Genomic DNA, 17,223 nt, shown 5'->3' with positions numbered 1-17,223 from the left:
CTAAATATGTGTGATCGGGTGGTGTGTTCGTGTGATGAGGACGTGAATTGTGAAATGAGTGTGAAATGTGTATGTTTGGTCGTGCGGTTGTTAGCCGTGTGTAGAGTGGTTTGAGTGGAACGAGGGTATGAAAATGTCGGATTTGTTGTAAAGGATCCGTCCTGAGGCGTGTACGTTTACGCGGGACGATGCTGTCCCTGACGAGGTGACGATGCCCGGCCCGACAGGGTGACAATGCCTGACGTGGTCAGAAGACCGTTGGCCTGATGCGTTTTACGCGGGCGCGGTAGAAGGAAAGTGTGTGCAGGATTCCGTCCTGAGGCGTGTTCGTTTACGCGGGACGATGCCGTCCCTGACGAGGTGACGATGCCCGACCCGACGGGGTGTCGATGCCTGACAAGGTCAGAAGACCGTTGGCCTGATGCGTTTTACGCGGGCACGGTAGTGGTGGAAAAGTTGGGAATGAGCGGGAATTGGCTTTGAGGTGCGAGGGTTACGAAAGTGATGCGTGGTGTGAGTCAGTGTGCGAGTGTGTTTGTATCGCGTGATGTGATGCTTAATTATGGGGTAAAAACTGCTAGGCACTGTATGTGACGTGCCCAAGTGGGTTTTATCTTATAATTGAGGCACGTGCGCGTCTGTGAATCATTGCTGCGATATGTTGGCTGTGTTATTGTCTATCGTGCAGGGACGTGTATGATGGATTCCAGGTAGGGTCGTGTGTGGTTGTTAGTTTGATTGATTGTCGTGTGTTATGCGTGTTTTCGTCTGGCGGTACGTGAGTGCCTACGTGGGGTTTGGGGTTGTACACTTATTGAGATTCGTCTTATGGTTATATAACCACCATTTTCAAACCCCCAGCCGTTAACCCAGGGAACCCGCTTCCTCTTTTTGAAGTACGAAGAGCAGCCATGGTGCATGGTGGATTCGCAGGCGATGCCCAAGAGACTTCCGGAGGATCGAGCCAGATGAATTAGGAGCAGAGTGGAGAAGGGTGATCCTTAGGTTTTTCCCTAGGGTATTTTAGGGGTTGTGTAGTTTTGGGTAGACCTATAGTGAAGTTAGGTTAACCAGACCCCTGATATTACAATTAAGTCGGTGGCTGAGGATGTTCGTCTGTATTTATATCTGTAATAAAATGTTTGTATATTTGGTGTTGTATGATTATGTTGTTGTTTGATCGTTATGGTGTTCTACCCTGTTGTCGTCATCTTTTTGTCCGGGGTTTTTAATAGCCGTTTCCGCATGTGGCTCTGATGTTCGGGTTGGGTCGGCGACGTTCCTGGGACGTCGCAACTATTCGACCGGAGTAGGGGATGTCGCGAGCTCGTAGGGGTTCGGGGCGTGACATGGCGTGTGTGGGGAAAATTGACGTGTGATTGTGGCCGGCTTGAATGTCGGAATCGTGAACTTGTGATTTGGAATTGGGATGATTGTGGGTGCATATTTGTGGCTATTGTTGGTGAGTCAATGATTGGCTTATCGTGGCGTTTGTGAGTGGAATTGATAGCTGAATGTGACCGACTTGAAGGTCAGGTTGGTGGAATATTGTGGTGAGTATGCCTTGAGTTTGATTGGTACGACTTGTGAGAATGGTGAATTGTGTTGTGGTGCATGTGCATGAGAAAAGCCTGAATTGATCGGAGGGCTGCCAACCTGAGGCGTGGTTACGCGAGTGTGGTGAGAAAGGCATGACCAGACCTGAGGCGTAGGTTACGCGGGTCATTGGAAGGGGAAAAATGTCCTGAGGCGTGGTTACGCGGGACCGAGCCCGGCTTGATCTGAGGGCTGAGCCTGAGGCGCAGTGGCGCGGGCTGTGAGATTGGGCCTGAGGCGCAGTGGCGCGGGTAGTGTGAAAGGACCTGGAAGGTCGTGGAAAGTTGTTCGGCCACGCATGCGAGTTGACTGTGATTGAATTGATTGAACTGATTGGACTGGCTGATTGAATGTGTGATTGAATTGGTTGGATTGATTGAGTGCTAATGTGGTTGGTGCTTGAGTGATTGTGATATGTTATTAGACTATTAATATTGCATTATCACGTTTAACTAACGTGCAGAGCATGCGTTTGATGGCGAGGTAAGTGCAATGACGTGAATTTTCTGTGTTGAGGGTTAGATTGCTTGTACGACTTGTCTGGGTACGCATTGGCCTACGTAAGGTTTAGGGTGTTGCTTATTGAGACTCGTTCTCACGGTTATTATATAACCATTTTCAGATCCGCGACTGTGATCGATTCGGAGATGCCGCCAGAGTACTACAGGGATTAAAGGATAGATCAAGTTTACCCTGTCTTTTGAGTACCTTTTTGTAGAGGAGATAAGCTTGTCAACCACCGCCCCCTTTTGAAAATTGTGGTTTGAAATTGGTAGCCCGAGTTATCGTCCTGTAATAGTAACTACTTTATGATGTCATGCAATTATTGTTTCGTGCTATCCTTTCGTCATCATATTAGTTGTCTGGGTTGTTTTATTTCGCTTCCGCTTGCGTAGTTCGTTTGGGTCGGCGACGCGTCCTGTGACGTCGCGTTCAATAAGACCGTTGAAGGGGTGTTGCGAGCCCGTTGGGGTTCGGGGCGTGACATCCCTGTTGATTTGGGTTAGATTGCTTGTACGACTTGTTGCTGAGCCGTTCGCCGCCGCTCACCGTTGACCGCCGCCCGTTTTCTGCTCTAGCCGAGTTAGTCTAGAGTTCGGTAAGTCGCGCCCTAAACTTTATTTAGGTCTTCGGGTATCGACGGACAAATTTGAGGTGGAATCAGGTTTAATTAGACGCGGATTAGTATAGTTTTACGGGTGGAATTGATTAACGGGCCTTAGAAATGAATTTGGGAGATTTTGGTGGAAAATTAGAGGCCAAAGGCGGGCTGTGAGTGGCTGAAATGCGTGCTGTGATGTGTTGTTCGATATGTAAATTGGGTATTTGGATTTGGCGATTAATTGTGTGAAAATGTCGTAAAGGGCTGGAATTGATTTGCCGTAGTTTGGATGTGGAAAAATGGCAATTTGTATGTTGATATTGTGTTTGTAATGTGGCTGAGTTGTGGTGATGAAATTGGGTGCATTAATGTGCAATTGATTGATACTCGAGTGTGTGTACGTGTGAGATTTGAGGCGTGCGATGTGCGTGTGATCACTAACTCCCTGAGGCGTGTTTACGCGGGGTACAGATAAAATATATGGTATGCGAGTATGTTCGTGTGATTACTAAATCCCTGAGGCGTGTTTACGCAGGGAATTGATCCGTCCTGAGGCGGTACGACTACGCGGGACGATGCCCGGTATTACCGGAGGATGGCCAACCTGAGGCGGTACCATTACGCGGGTTGTGCACTAGGTGACGGATGTTGAGCTTGAGGCGGTACTATTACGAGGGCAAGAGACATAGCCTAAGGCGGTACCATTACGCGGGCTGAGAAGTGTTGTGAATATGAGAGGGTCGCAGTGAACCTGAGGCGGTATCATTACGCGGGTCACTGGCGAGTTGGGTGGAAAGATTGTGTTGAGGCCGGAACGAATGCATGAATTGTAATTAGAACATGCATGTAATTGGAAATGGTGTTGTTATGACTATCGTCCAGGTTGCACGCTGGAAAGGTCCAGGTAAGCATAATTGTGTGTCTGTGATGTGATGGCTGAGTGTGATTGATTGTCGTGATTGTCTTGAGGTACGTGATAGCCTAGGTGGGGTTTAGGGGTGTACTTATTGAGATGTAATCTCATGGTTGTTTCAACCAATAATTTCAGAACCCCAGTCTGAGCAATGAATCTTTCGCCTCCGCCACCTGAGCGTTTTGGAGTACCGATGCACACCGACCACGACGTTATAGAGTATCCTATAGATGACCACATGACCTGGATCAAACATACGACGGTAGTCTGGGTAGATCTAGGATTACCCCTATGGCAAGCCCACACATATACCGCCTGGTTTTTCAGGGACGGGATAGACGAGTTTGGACCCGTCCGAGGTTTCGATGTCCCTTTTGATGGAGTCGGAGACTAGGATCCATCAGCTATACCTTCTCCGGATGGCTAGATGACTAGTTTGGAAACTAGTCTAGCGCAGTTAGGACTACAGCCGGCGCCCGCAGCACCTGAGCCCTCGGGAGCCGAGCATGTGCCAGAACCTGAAGAATCGCAGGCGGGGTATGATCCGATGGATGTGGATCTCGAGACGATCCCAGAGGAAGAACCAGAAGAGGAACTCGAGGCAGAACCTGAGGATGAGCCTGCTGAGCCTGAAGAAGAACCGGAGTATATACCCCCGTACGAGCAATGGATTGACCCCGAGTTTGTGCCAGAGGACGAGTCTGAGGAGGAGCCGGACGAGGAGGAGCGGGATGAGGTTCCAGTGGAATCGGGTGGCATCAATCACCCAATCGAGATTGAAGCCGAGCCGGAGTCCTCAGAGGAACAGATAGTTCAGGGGGATTCAGATTGAGAGGACGAAAAATCAGACTCGGAGTGGACACCAAGTAGAGGGCGTAGGGGCTAGTATAGGGGTTGTAGAATAGGCTTTTTGGAGGGTACCACTTTTGGTGATAGAATACCCAGGCTATCGATCATTTTAGATATCAGTGGTTTTATAGTTCGGTATGCATATGTATATGGTGGTTGTAAATTGTGAATATTATATAAGTTTGAAATCGTTAATGAGTATGTTTATTCTCCCTGTTTACCCCAGTTATTTTGTCCGGGTATTTGTGGTTTCCGCTGGTTGATATAAATCTATGATGAATTACAATTGGGTCGGCGATACCCTGGGATGTTGCGATCTTCGACCGTAGAGGGATGTCGCGTGCTTGATAGGGTTCGTGCGTGACAAATTCAGTCCTAAATCTATCAATTGGACCTACGTGGCATGGACAATGTTGACTTGGACATTTTTTTTAATAATTTTTAATAATTTTTTTGAATTTTTTTTTCTAGTTTTTCCTTTCTTTCCCTTCTCTTTTTGCTTGTGGCCGATCGCCGGCGAGGGCTAGCCTCGCCAGCGCGGGAGTCGTCCTCGCCGACCATAGGTGAGGGTCAGCCTCGACGGGCCGCTCTTGGGCGAGGGTGATCGCCGACAAGGCCTCCCTCGCCATATCTGGCGAGACCGACTCTTGCCCTCGCTCTCGCCTAGGCACGGCCCAGCGAGGCCAACCCTCGCCTTCTGCCGGTGGCTGGCCAACCATCGACAAAAAGAAAAGGGAAAGAAAAAAGAAAAAAAATTATTAAAATATGTCTACGTTAACGCCGATCATACCACGTAATATGTCAACGATTTCAAGCCTAAATTGGCCGAATAGACTCGGTACTGCTTTTAAACGGTTTAGGACTAAAATTGTCCAATTGAAATGTTTATGACTGAATTGATGCCAATGTAATAGATTTACGACTTTTTTTTTACTTTCCTTGATTTTGAGGGAATAGACACACCGTAGGAGGCGATTAGCACTAACAACCCTTTTTGGCAATATCATGAGGGTCTCATACCTGCTATAAAATAAGTCATAGTTATATGTACTATCTGTAACCTGAAAATCCGAGGGTGGCGAGTCCGTCAACCCTAATAAGATACTTGTAATTAGAAAGTCTCTCCACTCGATGTATCATGTAGTTAGGCAACACTGCACAAACCGTTCAAAGCTTCTAGAATAATTTGGAGTTTGACATGATTGGGAGAGTTGGTAAAAGAATTGCACAAAGCGTTCGAACTGATCGGGACCACGAAAGGGATTGGTTTAGTGGTAAATTGAGGTCAATCTAAATGGTCTCTTTTTACTTGACGGAAATTCCAAATGCCACTTGTCGGATGGCTCGAAGTCATCCAATAATAGCCCATCCATCCCATTTGTAGTATATATCAAGTAGTTTTTTTTCATTAAATATTTGCATATAACTTATCCACCAAGGCATTCGTAATTTATCATATAGTTTTGCAGACTAGTTTCGGGTTGCCCATAGAAAAAAGCAAATTTTGTTTTTTTTAATACGATTCTTTACATCACATAATATATATAAATTTTTTGTATTAATCACGTAATATGTACAAAGGATTTTGCTAGTATAACCGTCTTTAGGTTACTGTGAAAGAAACAGTACGTCATGAATTATAAATTCTTAAAGGAGTGAATCCCACAATGATTTATAATTATATATATATAAATTAAGTATCATTACTTAATCATTTCTTATATACAAATATCAGGTCTATAAAGAGTCCAGCATTTCGCTTCTCCCCTCAAAACAAAACAGTCTCTCTTCAGCTCTTGGCTGCTCTCTCATCTCTTTTGAGAATTCTCGTTTCTTTACACAAACATCGTTCATGTCCCGCGAGTTCCTCCATCGCCAGCGCAATGCCTCGTTGTACGTCTGCGTCACACACACTTTTTGCATACATCCTCATTTATGCCACGTACGTCTAAGCAGAGCACAAAAAGTTCATTCCCTCTCTTCACATCCTTGAAGAAAACGAAAAAAGAAACTTCCCCAGATGTGGTTGATGTTTGTGTGTTCGGAAACGCAGGTGGGATTTGTCTGGATTACTTGGCTGTTCTGTCCACTTTCCCCGAGCCTGGTGACAAAACCAGAAGCACGAGCATGAAAGTACTTCCTTCTCTTTCCTCTATGATTTCTTTTTAATCTGTTCCTTTTGTAAGAATTTCGTAATGTGGGCTTCATTAATTAAAATTAACTGAATTAGTTTGGTCTAATAAAGGTAAGATATATGGGTTCTTAATAAGTCTAATATGGGACTGGCTAGTGTGGGCCGAGTACGGCCCGGCCCGTAATGAGAGGGCCCGTGGTCGAAGATTCTATAAATAGCGCTCAAGTCCCTCCCCTAACCTGATGATGCACAATCTGACTCACAGACGGATTTAGAGAGAATTTTCTTCTCGTGAGTGGCAATCTCATTAGGCCAGTGTTTTAACGAAGGGTATTAGGGAGAAGCACTTGAGTTCGTGTTCGGAAACCGTCACAAATTCCGCGTCAAGTTCGATGGATTCCAAACCAGGTACACGAATCGATAATTTCTCCATTAACGTGTTTCGATTTCTGATTATGGTGATCCTGGGCGTGCCATTTTCGTGGCCTACATGTGGTATCAGAGCCTGATATAGATTAGAACTGAAACATCCGGATTATGATCGTTTTCGTTATGTCCGAGAGGTTTTTACCCATTTTTGAAATTTTTTGTCGGTTGAATGTAAAATTTTATTACATATTCGGAATCTACTAGTCGAGACGAGAAGATTGACGGGCGGCATGTCATCGGACGAGGCAGCACGCGCTGACACGCGTCGTGGGCGCGGCCGCTAGTGACGGCCACGTGCCCGTGCCGAACCGGCGCGTTTTGCGCCGGTAACTGTCGGATGACGTCAGCGAGGCGCAGATCCGGGTCAACCCGGATCTTGACCCGACCCGAATTTCGACCCGACCCGACTGGTCAACCGGTTAGACCGGCTGCTCAGACCGGTTTGACCAGCTGAACACGCCCGCATGCGCCGCGCTTTCCGGCGGCGCGTGAGGGCGCGTCCGACGTCCGTTTGGGACTTTCTTGTTACCGACGCGCTCTTATCGAGATTCTCTACATTGTGTTATATTTATTTTACATGTTTGAAGCTTTTACAGATGTGAAAATACATATAGAACCCTATATAAGCGTATTTTTAGGGTATTTTTGCGTATTTTCTTGTATTTCTCTATGGTTTCGAAAATGCATATGGTAGCTCACATGTATATCACCACATAAGGACTGTGTAGAGTGTAATTCATTGTCTATCAATGAATGGAACAATATAATTAGCATGACATGTAATTTCAGAGATATACGCCGCTGTCTTTACGTCTAGCATTACATGTATATAGTGAATGTGATACATAAAGCTCATATCCTTGGTATGAGAGATTTTCAAGGATTCAGTTGGGTAGTGACCGCCAAAGTGGCACACTTGACTGGGTTTGAGAAATATCGATCTCATATTGTGGTGGGATGTCTCCTGTTCTATTGCTTGATCATACTTCCAAAGGAGGTGATCTTGTATTGGTTCATGGAGGGGTACATGTATAGCATGTGCTTGAGAAATGACTGATCTTAGTAGTTCATATACCCAAAGGTGGTGATTTCACGAAAGATTAGAATATGTTCTCATGGCCGCTGTCATGTGGAGAGCGTACAACTATATGTCATATTTTCTGCCCAAAGGTGATTATGTGATGATGTATGTAACTCTCTGGATAAGTACTCACATGATGCTGATTGTATTGTTTATTTATTTTCCAGTCAACTTTTCTGTAAACGGCAATTCCATTTCCATTGAGGTCCTTACTGGGTTGAACTTTAAGAAATGGAAAGAGGATTTTCTATTTGGAATGGAGTTGGCGGATGTTCACATTGTTCTTACAAAGAATAAGCCGGTAGATATCACGACCATCAGTACTGAAGCTGAGAAAACGGATTATGCTACTTGGGAAAAGAGCAATCGAATTTGCTTATTGACAATGAAGAAATCCATTTAAGAACACTTGAAAAGTGGTTTGCCAGATGACTGTACTGCTAAAGAAATGATGGCAGCCTTAGAGGCTAGAAATCGCATTTCATCTAATGCTGAGGTTGGTACACTTCTTCAAAAGCTCTTCAATATGAAGTATGATGGTACTGCTGGGGTGAGAGATTATGTCCTTAGGATGGTAGACCTAAAGATGAAGCTTCAAGCTCTTAATGTTTCCATTCCTGATGCTTGTATTGTGCATCAAGCCCTGAACACCCTTTCACCTGATTTTGGGATTATAAAGATAAATTACAATTTCCAAGATGAGACTTGGTCAGTTAATGACATGATAGCAAGGGTGGTGGCAGAGGAAGAAAAACTTAAGATGGAAAAATGGCATATAGCCTTATATGTTTCTGGTTCCCACAAAAGAAAGGATAAGAAGTCCAGAAATTGTACTCATAAAGGTACTCATGACATTACCGGTCAATCTGACAATATGGGTCTAAAGAAAACATTTTTCAAAAGGGATGGTGACCGCTGCTTCTTTTGTAAGAAGAAAGGTCACATAAAGAAGGACTGTGGAAAATTCAAATCTTGGTTGTCCAAACGTGAGTCTACAGGGATTCATAAACCGGAGGAAGCTAAATCAGGATGAGTCAAGACTCACTATGGGAAACAACGAGAAAGCCGATGTTGTGTTTGTGGGAGATGTTATAATGATTCTAGACTCTGGTTTTAGATTAATGTTGAAAAACACTTTTTATGTACCTTCTTTTAGACGGAACTTAGTTTCCGTATCGTGTTTGGACATGTATGGCTACTCTTTTAAAATCAAGAACAATGTTATTTCTTTGTTTCTTAATTCAAATAAGGTTGGGTGCTGTAATATGTCCAACGGATTGTACAGATTGTGTTTGTCTCCCAATGACATATACGTCGCTTATACGGCTGAAAATGTTGTTTCCAAGAGACCACTACCTAAGGAACAGTCTTATGCATTGTGGCATAAACGACTTGGTCATATCTCTAAAGATAGAGTAGAAATGCTGATAAAGACTAATATCCTGCTTACTCTTAAAGATGACCTAGAGATATGCGTAGACTGTTGTAGAGGTAAAATGACCAAGATAAGGAAGAAAATTGCAGTCCGAAGTTTTGACCTATTTGATGTCATTCACACTGACATAAGTGGACCCTATATGGCAACCTTATGTAGAAATTTTTATTTCATCACATTTATTGATTACTATTCTCGATATGGCTATCTATACTTGATTAAAGAAAAGTCTGAGTCTCTTGACAAGTTCAAGATTTTTCGGACTGAAGTCGAGAAACAGTTGGGAAAGGTCATAAAGGTTGTTAGATCTGACCGAGGTAGAGAGTATTATAGCAAGCATGGCGATGGCGGACAGCTTAAGGGGCCATTTGCCAAATACTTAGAGGATTCTGGGATAGTGGCTTAGTTTACTATGCCTGGGAGTCCTGAGCAAATTGGTGTAGCCGAAAGGCGCAATCGCACCCTTATGGAAATGTTGAGGAGTATGATTAGTAGGACAAATTTACCTGATTTTTTGTGGGGTGAAGCTTTGAAAACAGCTTTGTGCATTCTGAATCGTGTACCTACTAAAGCTATTCCATTGACTCCTTCTAAGTTATGGACTGGACGTAAGCCTAGCTTTAACCATCTTAAGGTTTAGGGATGTCCTGCAGAAGTGAAGTTATATAATCCAACATTAAGTAAGTTGGACTCTAGAACCACTCGGTGTTACTTTGTATCTTACCCGGATCATTCGAAGGGATATCGGTTCTATAATCCCAATGGAGGCACAAGAATTGTGGAATCACAGACAGTCAAGTTTCTGGAGTTTGATGTGGTCGAAGAAAGTAGCTGCTCACAAACTATTGAGGATAATAGTACGGTGGGTAATGTTGTATCTTTATCTCCTCCCATACAGATAATTGTGGAGACTTCTATGCCACAGACTGAATCTGTTGAGGCTCGGGATCCTGTTGTAGAGACAACTCCTAATGAAGTTTCTCAAGGCTCTCAGGTGCAGAATGAGGCTGTTGCTGCTCCAGTAAGGAGATCCATTAAGGAGAGACGACTAGCTATACCACCGGACTATTTAGTTTATATAGGAGAGCAAGACTACGATATCGGTTCTGTGGCTGATCCAGTGACTTATGCGGAAGCTGTTTCTTGTCTTCAGTCGGAACTGTGGTTGTATGCCATGAGAGATGAAATGCAGTCTATGAAGCATAATGGAGTTTGGGAACTTGTTGAATTACCTGAAGGTCATAGACCCATTGATGGCAAATGGGTGTATAAGACTAAAAGAGACTCTAAAGGAAAGATTGAGAAGTTTAAAGCCAGACCGGTAGCCAAGGGTTTCACTCAGAGAGAAGGAGTAGACTATGAAGTAACTTTTTCTCCAGTCTCTTCTAAAGATTCTTTTAGAGTGATCATGGTATTGGTAGCTCATTTCGATATGGAGTTACACCAGATGGATGTTAAAACTGCCTTTCTCAATGGAGACCTTAATGAAGAAGTCTATATGATGCAACTCGAAGGCTTTGCGGCAAATGATTTAGGTACGTTTGTATGTAGACTGAAAAAGTCTATTTATGGTCTCAAGCAAGCTTCTAGACAATAGTACTTGAAGTTTCATAGTGTTGTCGCTTCATTTGGTTTTGTTGAGAATAACGTAAATCAGTGTATATACTACAAGGTCAGTAGGAGGAAAGTCATTTTCCTTATACTCTATGTGGATGATATTCTCCTTGCGAGCAGTGACCTTGGTTTACTGCATGAGATAAAGCGGATGTTGTCAATGAACTTTGATATGAAGGGCCTTGGTGAGGCGTCTTTTGTCCTTGGCATTGCGATTCATAGTAATCATTCTCGCCGACTATTGGGCTTATCTCAGAGGGCATATGCTGATTGTATCTTAGAAAGATTCAACATGCAGCAATGCAAGCCAGGAATTGCTCCTGTCAGTAAGGGTGATAAGTTGAGTATGTTACAATGTTCTTATTCAGATTTTGAGAAAGCCCAAATGAAGAATGTATCTTATGCTAATGCACTTGGGAGTATTATGTATGCTCAAGTATGTACTAGACCAAATATTATTTTTGCAACAGGATTTCTAGGCAGATATCAATCAAATCTAGGACACGATCATTGGGTTGCTGCCAAGAAGGTTTTGAGGTATTTAAAGAGGACAAAAGACTATATGCTGATTTACAAACATGTTCAGGACCTACAGCTGGTTGGGTATTCGGATTCGGACTTTGCTGGCTGTCAGGATGAAAAGAAGTCGACAATAGGTTATATCTTTAAGTTAGCAGGAGGTGCAGTATCATGGAAAAGTGAGAAACAGAAATCAATGACATCCTCTACCATGCAAGCAGAGTTTGTAGCATGTTTTTCGGCCGCTACTCAGGCAATTTGGCTCCGAAACCTCATTAAGGAGTTGATCATATTTGATTTTGTGGATAGGCCCATATAGTTGTATTGTGACAATAACTCTACAGTGTTGTTTGACAAACAACAGAGGTCTCAAGGGGTCTAAGCATATGGAGGTTATGTACCAGACTACAAAGGAAAAAGTTCATAATGGTGACATTGCAATAGAGCACATTTCAACAGATGATATGATTGCAGATCCGCTAACTAAAAGCCTTCGCCCTTGTGTATTTGATTGACATGTCATGAACATGGGCTTAGGAGTATCATGGGATACTGTTAATTAGTGGGAGCTGTTTAGTTTTATGTTGCTCTTATGAAATTTGTATATGATTTAATGTTACATTTTGTAGCATTTGGATATGTATCAACTTTTTGCATTCAATGAGGTTTTTGTGAATGTAGACTTATCAAGTTGAGTACACATATTTGATGAAAATCTCGAGACATTGTGTAAACCTTGAGTACAGGCTATGGGGCATTCTTGGTATTAGCCTTAACGATATGTCTTGTTACACATAAAGTACAGTTAACTATCAAGGTAAGACATATGCAGGTTCGTTGGAACCATGAAGGATATTCTCTGGTGACACTAGGTTTTGTGACACTTAAAGAGAGAGAATTTGGACTAACAAATTGGACAAAACAAGAAGTATCACTCATCATGAGGTATTGTCCATTTGACACACTACCATAGTGAATCCATATCAGTAAAGTTGAAAGCACTCGTGACCATGGAAGGCTCTGCGTGAGTACATGCAGTTACCGCCATGATTCAGTGTTCGAGACTTTATGGGATCGGATTGACTATTAATAATAATCTTTAGACCAATATAATGGTGTGCACACAGTTCTGTTTCAATCAATATCGCCCAAGTGGGAGAATGTAAGAATTTCCTAATGTGGGCTTCATTAATTGAAATTAACTGAATTAGTTTGGTCTAATAAAGGTAAGATATAAGAGTTCTTAATAAGTCTAATATGGGACTGGCTAGTGTGGGCCGAGTACAGCTCGGCCCATAATGAGAGGGCCCGTGGTCGAAAGCTCTATAAATAGCGTTCAAGTCCTTCCCCTAACCTGATGATGCATAATCTGACTCACATACGGATCTAGAGAGAACTTTCTTCTCGTGAGTGGCAATCTCATTAGGCCAATGTTTTAACGAAGGGTATATGGGAGAAGCACTTGAGTTCATGTTCGGAAACCGTCACAAATTTCGCGTCAAGTTCGATGGATTCCAAACCAGGTACGCGAATCGATAATTTCTCCATTAACGTGTTTCGATTTCTAATTATGGTGATCCTGGGCGTGCCATTTTTGTGGCCTACACCTTTGGCCTTTCATAGATATGGGCTTGTTTTTTCTAGTGTGTGAGCTGACTGATGTGCATGGGAAGATTGTTCTTGTGTTGGTTTGTGTCCTTTGTAACTTATAAGGAGGCTCACTGAGGGGGAGCTCATGTCTTCCTCCCAGAGAGGTTGCGAAAGGAGCCTGAAATTTGCAGAGAAGTTATTGCTAATTGCCTGAAGTGAGAAGTGAAAGGGGATAAGGACGGTATCGATGCCATAACTATTGTAGGGCGCCCACTTTGATGTCACAACTTTTAAAGAGCGATCACTTTAGCAACTGCAGTAACAGAAAATCTGTTTATAGGTATGGATTGCTCTTGAAAAAAGTTATGATACCAAAGTAAGCGTTGGATGAAAGTTACAGCAGTGTTAGCATTCTTATCCCGAGATAAGATATCAGCAGTACGAAATCTGTTTTCATGTTCTTCGATTATCGATGTTTATGTTCATTTGTTTTGATCGGTCCAACCCCTTCTCATTCATGTGGATGTCATTGAAGAAGCTTGTATGCCAGGAATGATGCTTTTAGACAGTTAGATTTCTGGAGTAACCTTTAAATCCATTGTCTACTGTTAGGTTCAAGGAAATGGAGAAGCAGCAAACGCTTTAACTTGTTTGGCTCGTTTGGGTATGAGAGCAAGGCTTATGGCTAAGGTTACTGGCTGGGATATCTGTCAATTCTTCTATAAATTTTCCATTTTGATCTAGTCAAATGGCTGACTAGTACCTTAGATTTGGATTTTTAGCTAAACATTTTCTGCGTGCTTTGTCAAATTAACTAGATTGCCGATGACATCCCCGGTAAGAGAATATTGGAGGAGCTAACAGCTGATGGTGTAGATACCTCTTTCCTCATGGTAAAGCTTTAGATAGATACTTTGACGTTTAAGGGAGCATCTTCGAGTAATCATCTGCATATATTTGGCAAATTATTAGCTTGTGCATTAAGCAGGAGCAGATTATCTAGCTCAAATCCATTTCGGCATCAGCATGCTGTCGAAAAGATTCTGGTTTTTTTCATTTAGAGATCATTTTCTTTCTATAGGGGAACAAACACTTTCTTCTCAGCAGCTTTGAGGTTTTTATTCAAGTACTGATCTGCAGTTGCTTCTATGTAGACTTCAGCTAAAAGGAACGATGTTTCTAGGAAAATAATTTTGGCGTCTTCATTTTTAGAATCAGATATCTGCAATTCTTGTTCTTCACTTAAACCTAATCACTGGTTTCTAGAAGAGCATTGCATCTTGTACACCGAGTGGCTTTTTTCTCGCCAAAACTTTTTCTTCTAGGTTGCCCAGGATAGACAAACGCCGTTTTCCTGTATTGTGGTCGACAAATCAATGTGAGGACATTTCCTCTCTTAATTGGACCAGAGTTTTATGTAGTTTTGTAAGCCTGTTTGAGCATTTAAGCTGCTCTACCGTAGCATCTTTTGTGTTAGCATTCACTTTGTTAAAAATATATTTCGAGTTTGAGCCCAAAACGAAAATCTGAATATTCCGAATTGGTATTTTGCGGACATCCGAAATCAAGCAAAAGGAAATATTGGAAATCATCTTTCCTACTGTGCGTTGAAGAGTTGGACTGAATTTGGAAAGTCAATTGTCGACGTGTGGCTAATTGCATCAGAAAAATAAAAAGGAAATTAGAAAGATATTCTTTCCTAATTCTAGTGGGAGTCACGGTCAACAAAGGGAAAGTCCAAACCATACTTTGTTGACCGAAATATGCAGGTTTCCAATTCTGAGTCGGCCACCGTGCGTTCACTTCTTGGGCTATATAAGGGCTATTCTTTTGCCGCAAGATTTGCACGTAGTTGTTGATGTGAGTAGACTTGAAGCACCGTTTTCTCTGAGTGCCGTGGGTGCCAAATTTCCGAGTGACATCCATAGGTGCTGGGTGCTTGGCAGTGGGTTCGTGGTTTTGTCGTGGAATTACACCAAGAATTCAAGTGTTAGTAGCGATTAAATCTTGTGATAAGATTTGTGTACAATTCCTTCGTGAGGTTAAGAGATTATTTCGTGAGGAATTATGGAGCTAAACACTGCGTGAGTTATTGAGTGTAATTGGGGCTTGAGAAATATTTAAAGTGTTTGAGTAACTCGAGTGTGGTTGTAATCTCCGTTGTATCGCTTGATCAATAGTGGAATTCCGTACTGCTCTCCCCGTGGATGTAGGTCACTACGACCGAATCACGTAAATTTGATATCCGATCTATTTTCTTATTCTGTCAATTTTATTGTTCGATCGCTTGGCTTACGCAACAATTGGTATCAGAGCTATACTTGCTTAAGTTGAAGCGAATCGATGGCGATAGAAGAAGGAAAAGTGAAAATCGACAGATTTTATGGGAAAGATTTTGGTTTCTGGAAGATGCAGATTGAGGATAATCTATATCAGATGAAACTGCACTTGCCCTTGTCTGGGGAGAAGCCAGAGACGATGAAGCAAGCTGATTGGGAATTGCTGGATAGATGAGTTTTGGGTGTTATTCGGCTGACGTTGGCACGTAACGTCGCATTTAACATCGTGAATGAGAAGACTACTGCAAGTTTGATGAAAGCCATGTCGGACATGTACGAGAAGCCCTCTGCGATCAATAAGGTCTATTTGATGCGATGTCTATTTAACTTGAAGATGAGCGAGGGTGCGTCAGTTGCAGATCATATTAATGAATTCAATGTGATCGTTAATCAATTGAGTTCAGTTGATATTGACTTTGAAGATGAGGTACGTGCTTTGTTACTGCTGTTTGACGTTTGATGGTGTTCGAGATTTAATTCTGAGTGAAGACATCCGTAGAAGAGAATCTGGCGAACATGTATCTGCTGCTTTAGTAGGTGAAATTAGAGGAAGAACTGGTACACGTGTTAGCAGAAGTAGTATGAACTCGAATAGACGAAGTCAGTCTAGGACTGGTGGTATTATCTGTTGGAGCTGTGGCAAGAGGGGCCATCTTAGAAGGTATTGCCTTAAGCTGAAAAACGACAAGGGTAAGGGAATTAGAGTTGAGTCTGCAGATGATGTTGCTGCTATAGCAGATAGTAATTCGGATAATGCTGATTATGTCTTGTTTGTTACTGATAATTCGTCGTTTGGCAGATGGATTATGGATTCTGATTGTTCTTTTCACGCTACACCAAACAGGAATTGGTTTACTACTTATCAGTGCACGGATAGTAGTAAAGTGCAGTTGGGGAACAATGCTGAATGGTATTGGTGATGTTCGAATCAGAATGCATGATGGTATTGTGTGGATATTGACTGGAGTGAGGCATGTTCCAGAGTTGAAGAAAAATCTGATTTCCTTGAGTGCCATGGATTCAGCTGGGTGTCGGTATTCTTCATAATGTGGAGTTCTAAAAGTTGCTCGAGGTGCCTTGGTGATAATGAAATGAACCAAGCATAATGGCCTGTATGGCTTCAAGGTGAGACCGTGATGAAATTCGTTGCGGAGACGTCGGATGCATCGGTTCGAGAGTCTAAATTGTGGCATATGCGTTTGGGGCACATTAGTGAGAGAAGCCTGAAGGTTCTAAGTGGTTATGTGGCTAACGAACTGAATATATGCAGGTGCTGTGATTTAGATCAACGGCGGAAAGTGCAGTTCAGTACGGTTGTTAAGGAAACCATGGATATTGCAGAATTAATTCATTTAGATGTTCGCAGGTTGTTGCGATTTCCTTCGAGGAAGAGTGCAAGATTTATGCTAATAGTTATTGATGATTACTCGAGGAAGACTTGGGTGTTTGTGCTAAGGCACAAGTTTGATGCTATTGTCAGAATCAGGCAGTTGAAAGCTTTGATCGAAAAGGAGATTGGTAAAATGATCAAGCAGATGTGGACTGACAGTAGTATGGAGTTTTGCTCGAAGCTGTTAAACGAATTCCGCATGAAGGAAGGCATAATGAAACACCGCACTAGT

At 42.7% G+C, this 17,223-nt stretch overlaps 1 protein-coding gene across 1 annotated transcript in view; it reads left to right on the top strand.

Moving 5' to 3' along the window:
• The first annotated feature begins 6,239 nt into the window (after positions 1-6,239).
• Positions 6,240-17,223, top strand: part of LOC115662349 (uncharacterized) — a 56,723-nt gene continuing 45,739 nt past the window's right edge. The window contains exons 1-5 of the mRNA XM_056320354.1: positions 6,240-6,363; positions 6,514-6,593; positions 13,875-13,952; positions 14,081-14,155; positions 14,588-14,640. Coding sequence (XP_056176329.1) covers positions 6,588-6,593; positions 13,875-13,952; positions 14,081-14,155; positions 14,588-14,640 — 212 coding nt within the window. The 5' untranslated portion in view covers positions 6,240-6,363; positions 6,514-6,587. The remainder of the gene's footprint in view (positions 6,364-6,513; positions 6,594-13,874; positions 13,953-14,080; positions 14,156-14,587; positions 14,641-17,223) is intronic.

This window comes from Syzygium oleosum, unplaced genomic scaffold, assembly GCF_021117445.2.
Source record: "Syzygium oleosum isolate NSW1041296 unplaced genomic scaffold, Sole_v2.1 Sole_v2.01, whole genome shotgun sequence".
In the NCBI taxonomy this organism is placed as follows: Eukaryota; Viridiplantae; Streptophyta; class Magnoliopsida; order Myrtales; family Myrtaceae; genus Syzygium; species Syzygium oleosum.
Note: the sequence above shows the minus strand (reverse complement) of the source record. Positions and strands in the feature narration are given on the sequence as shown.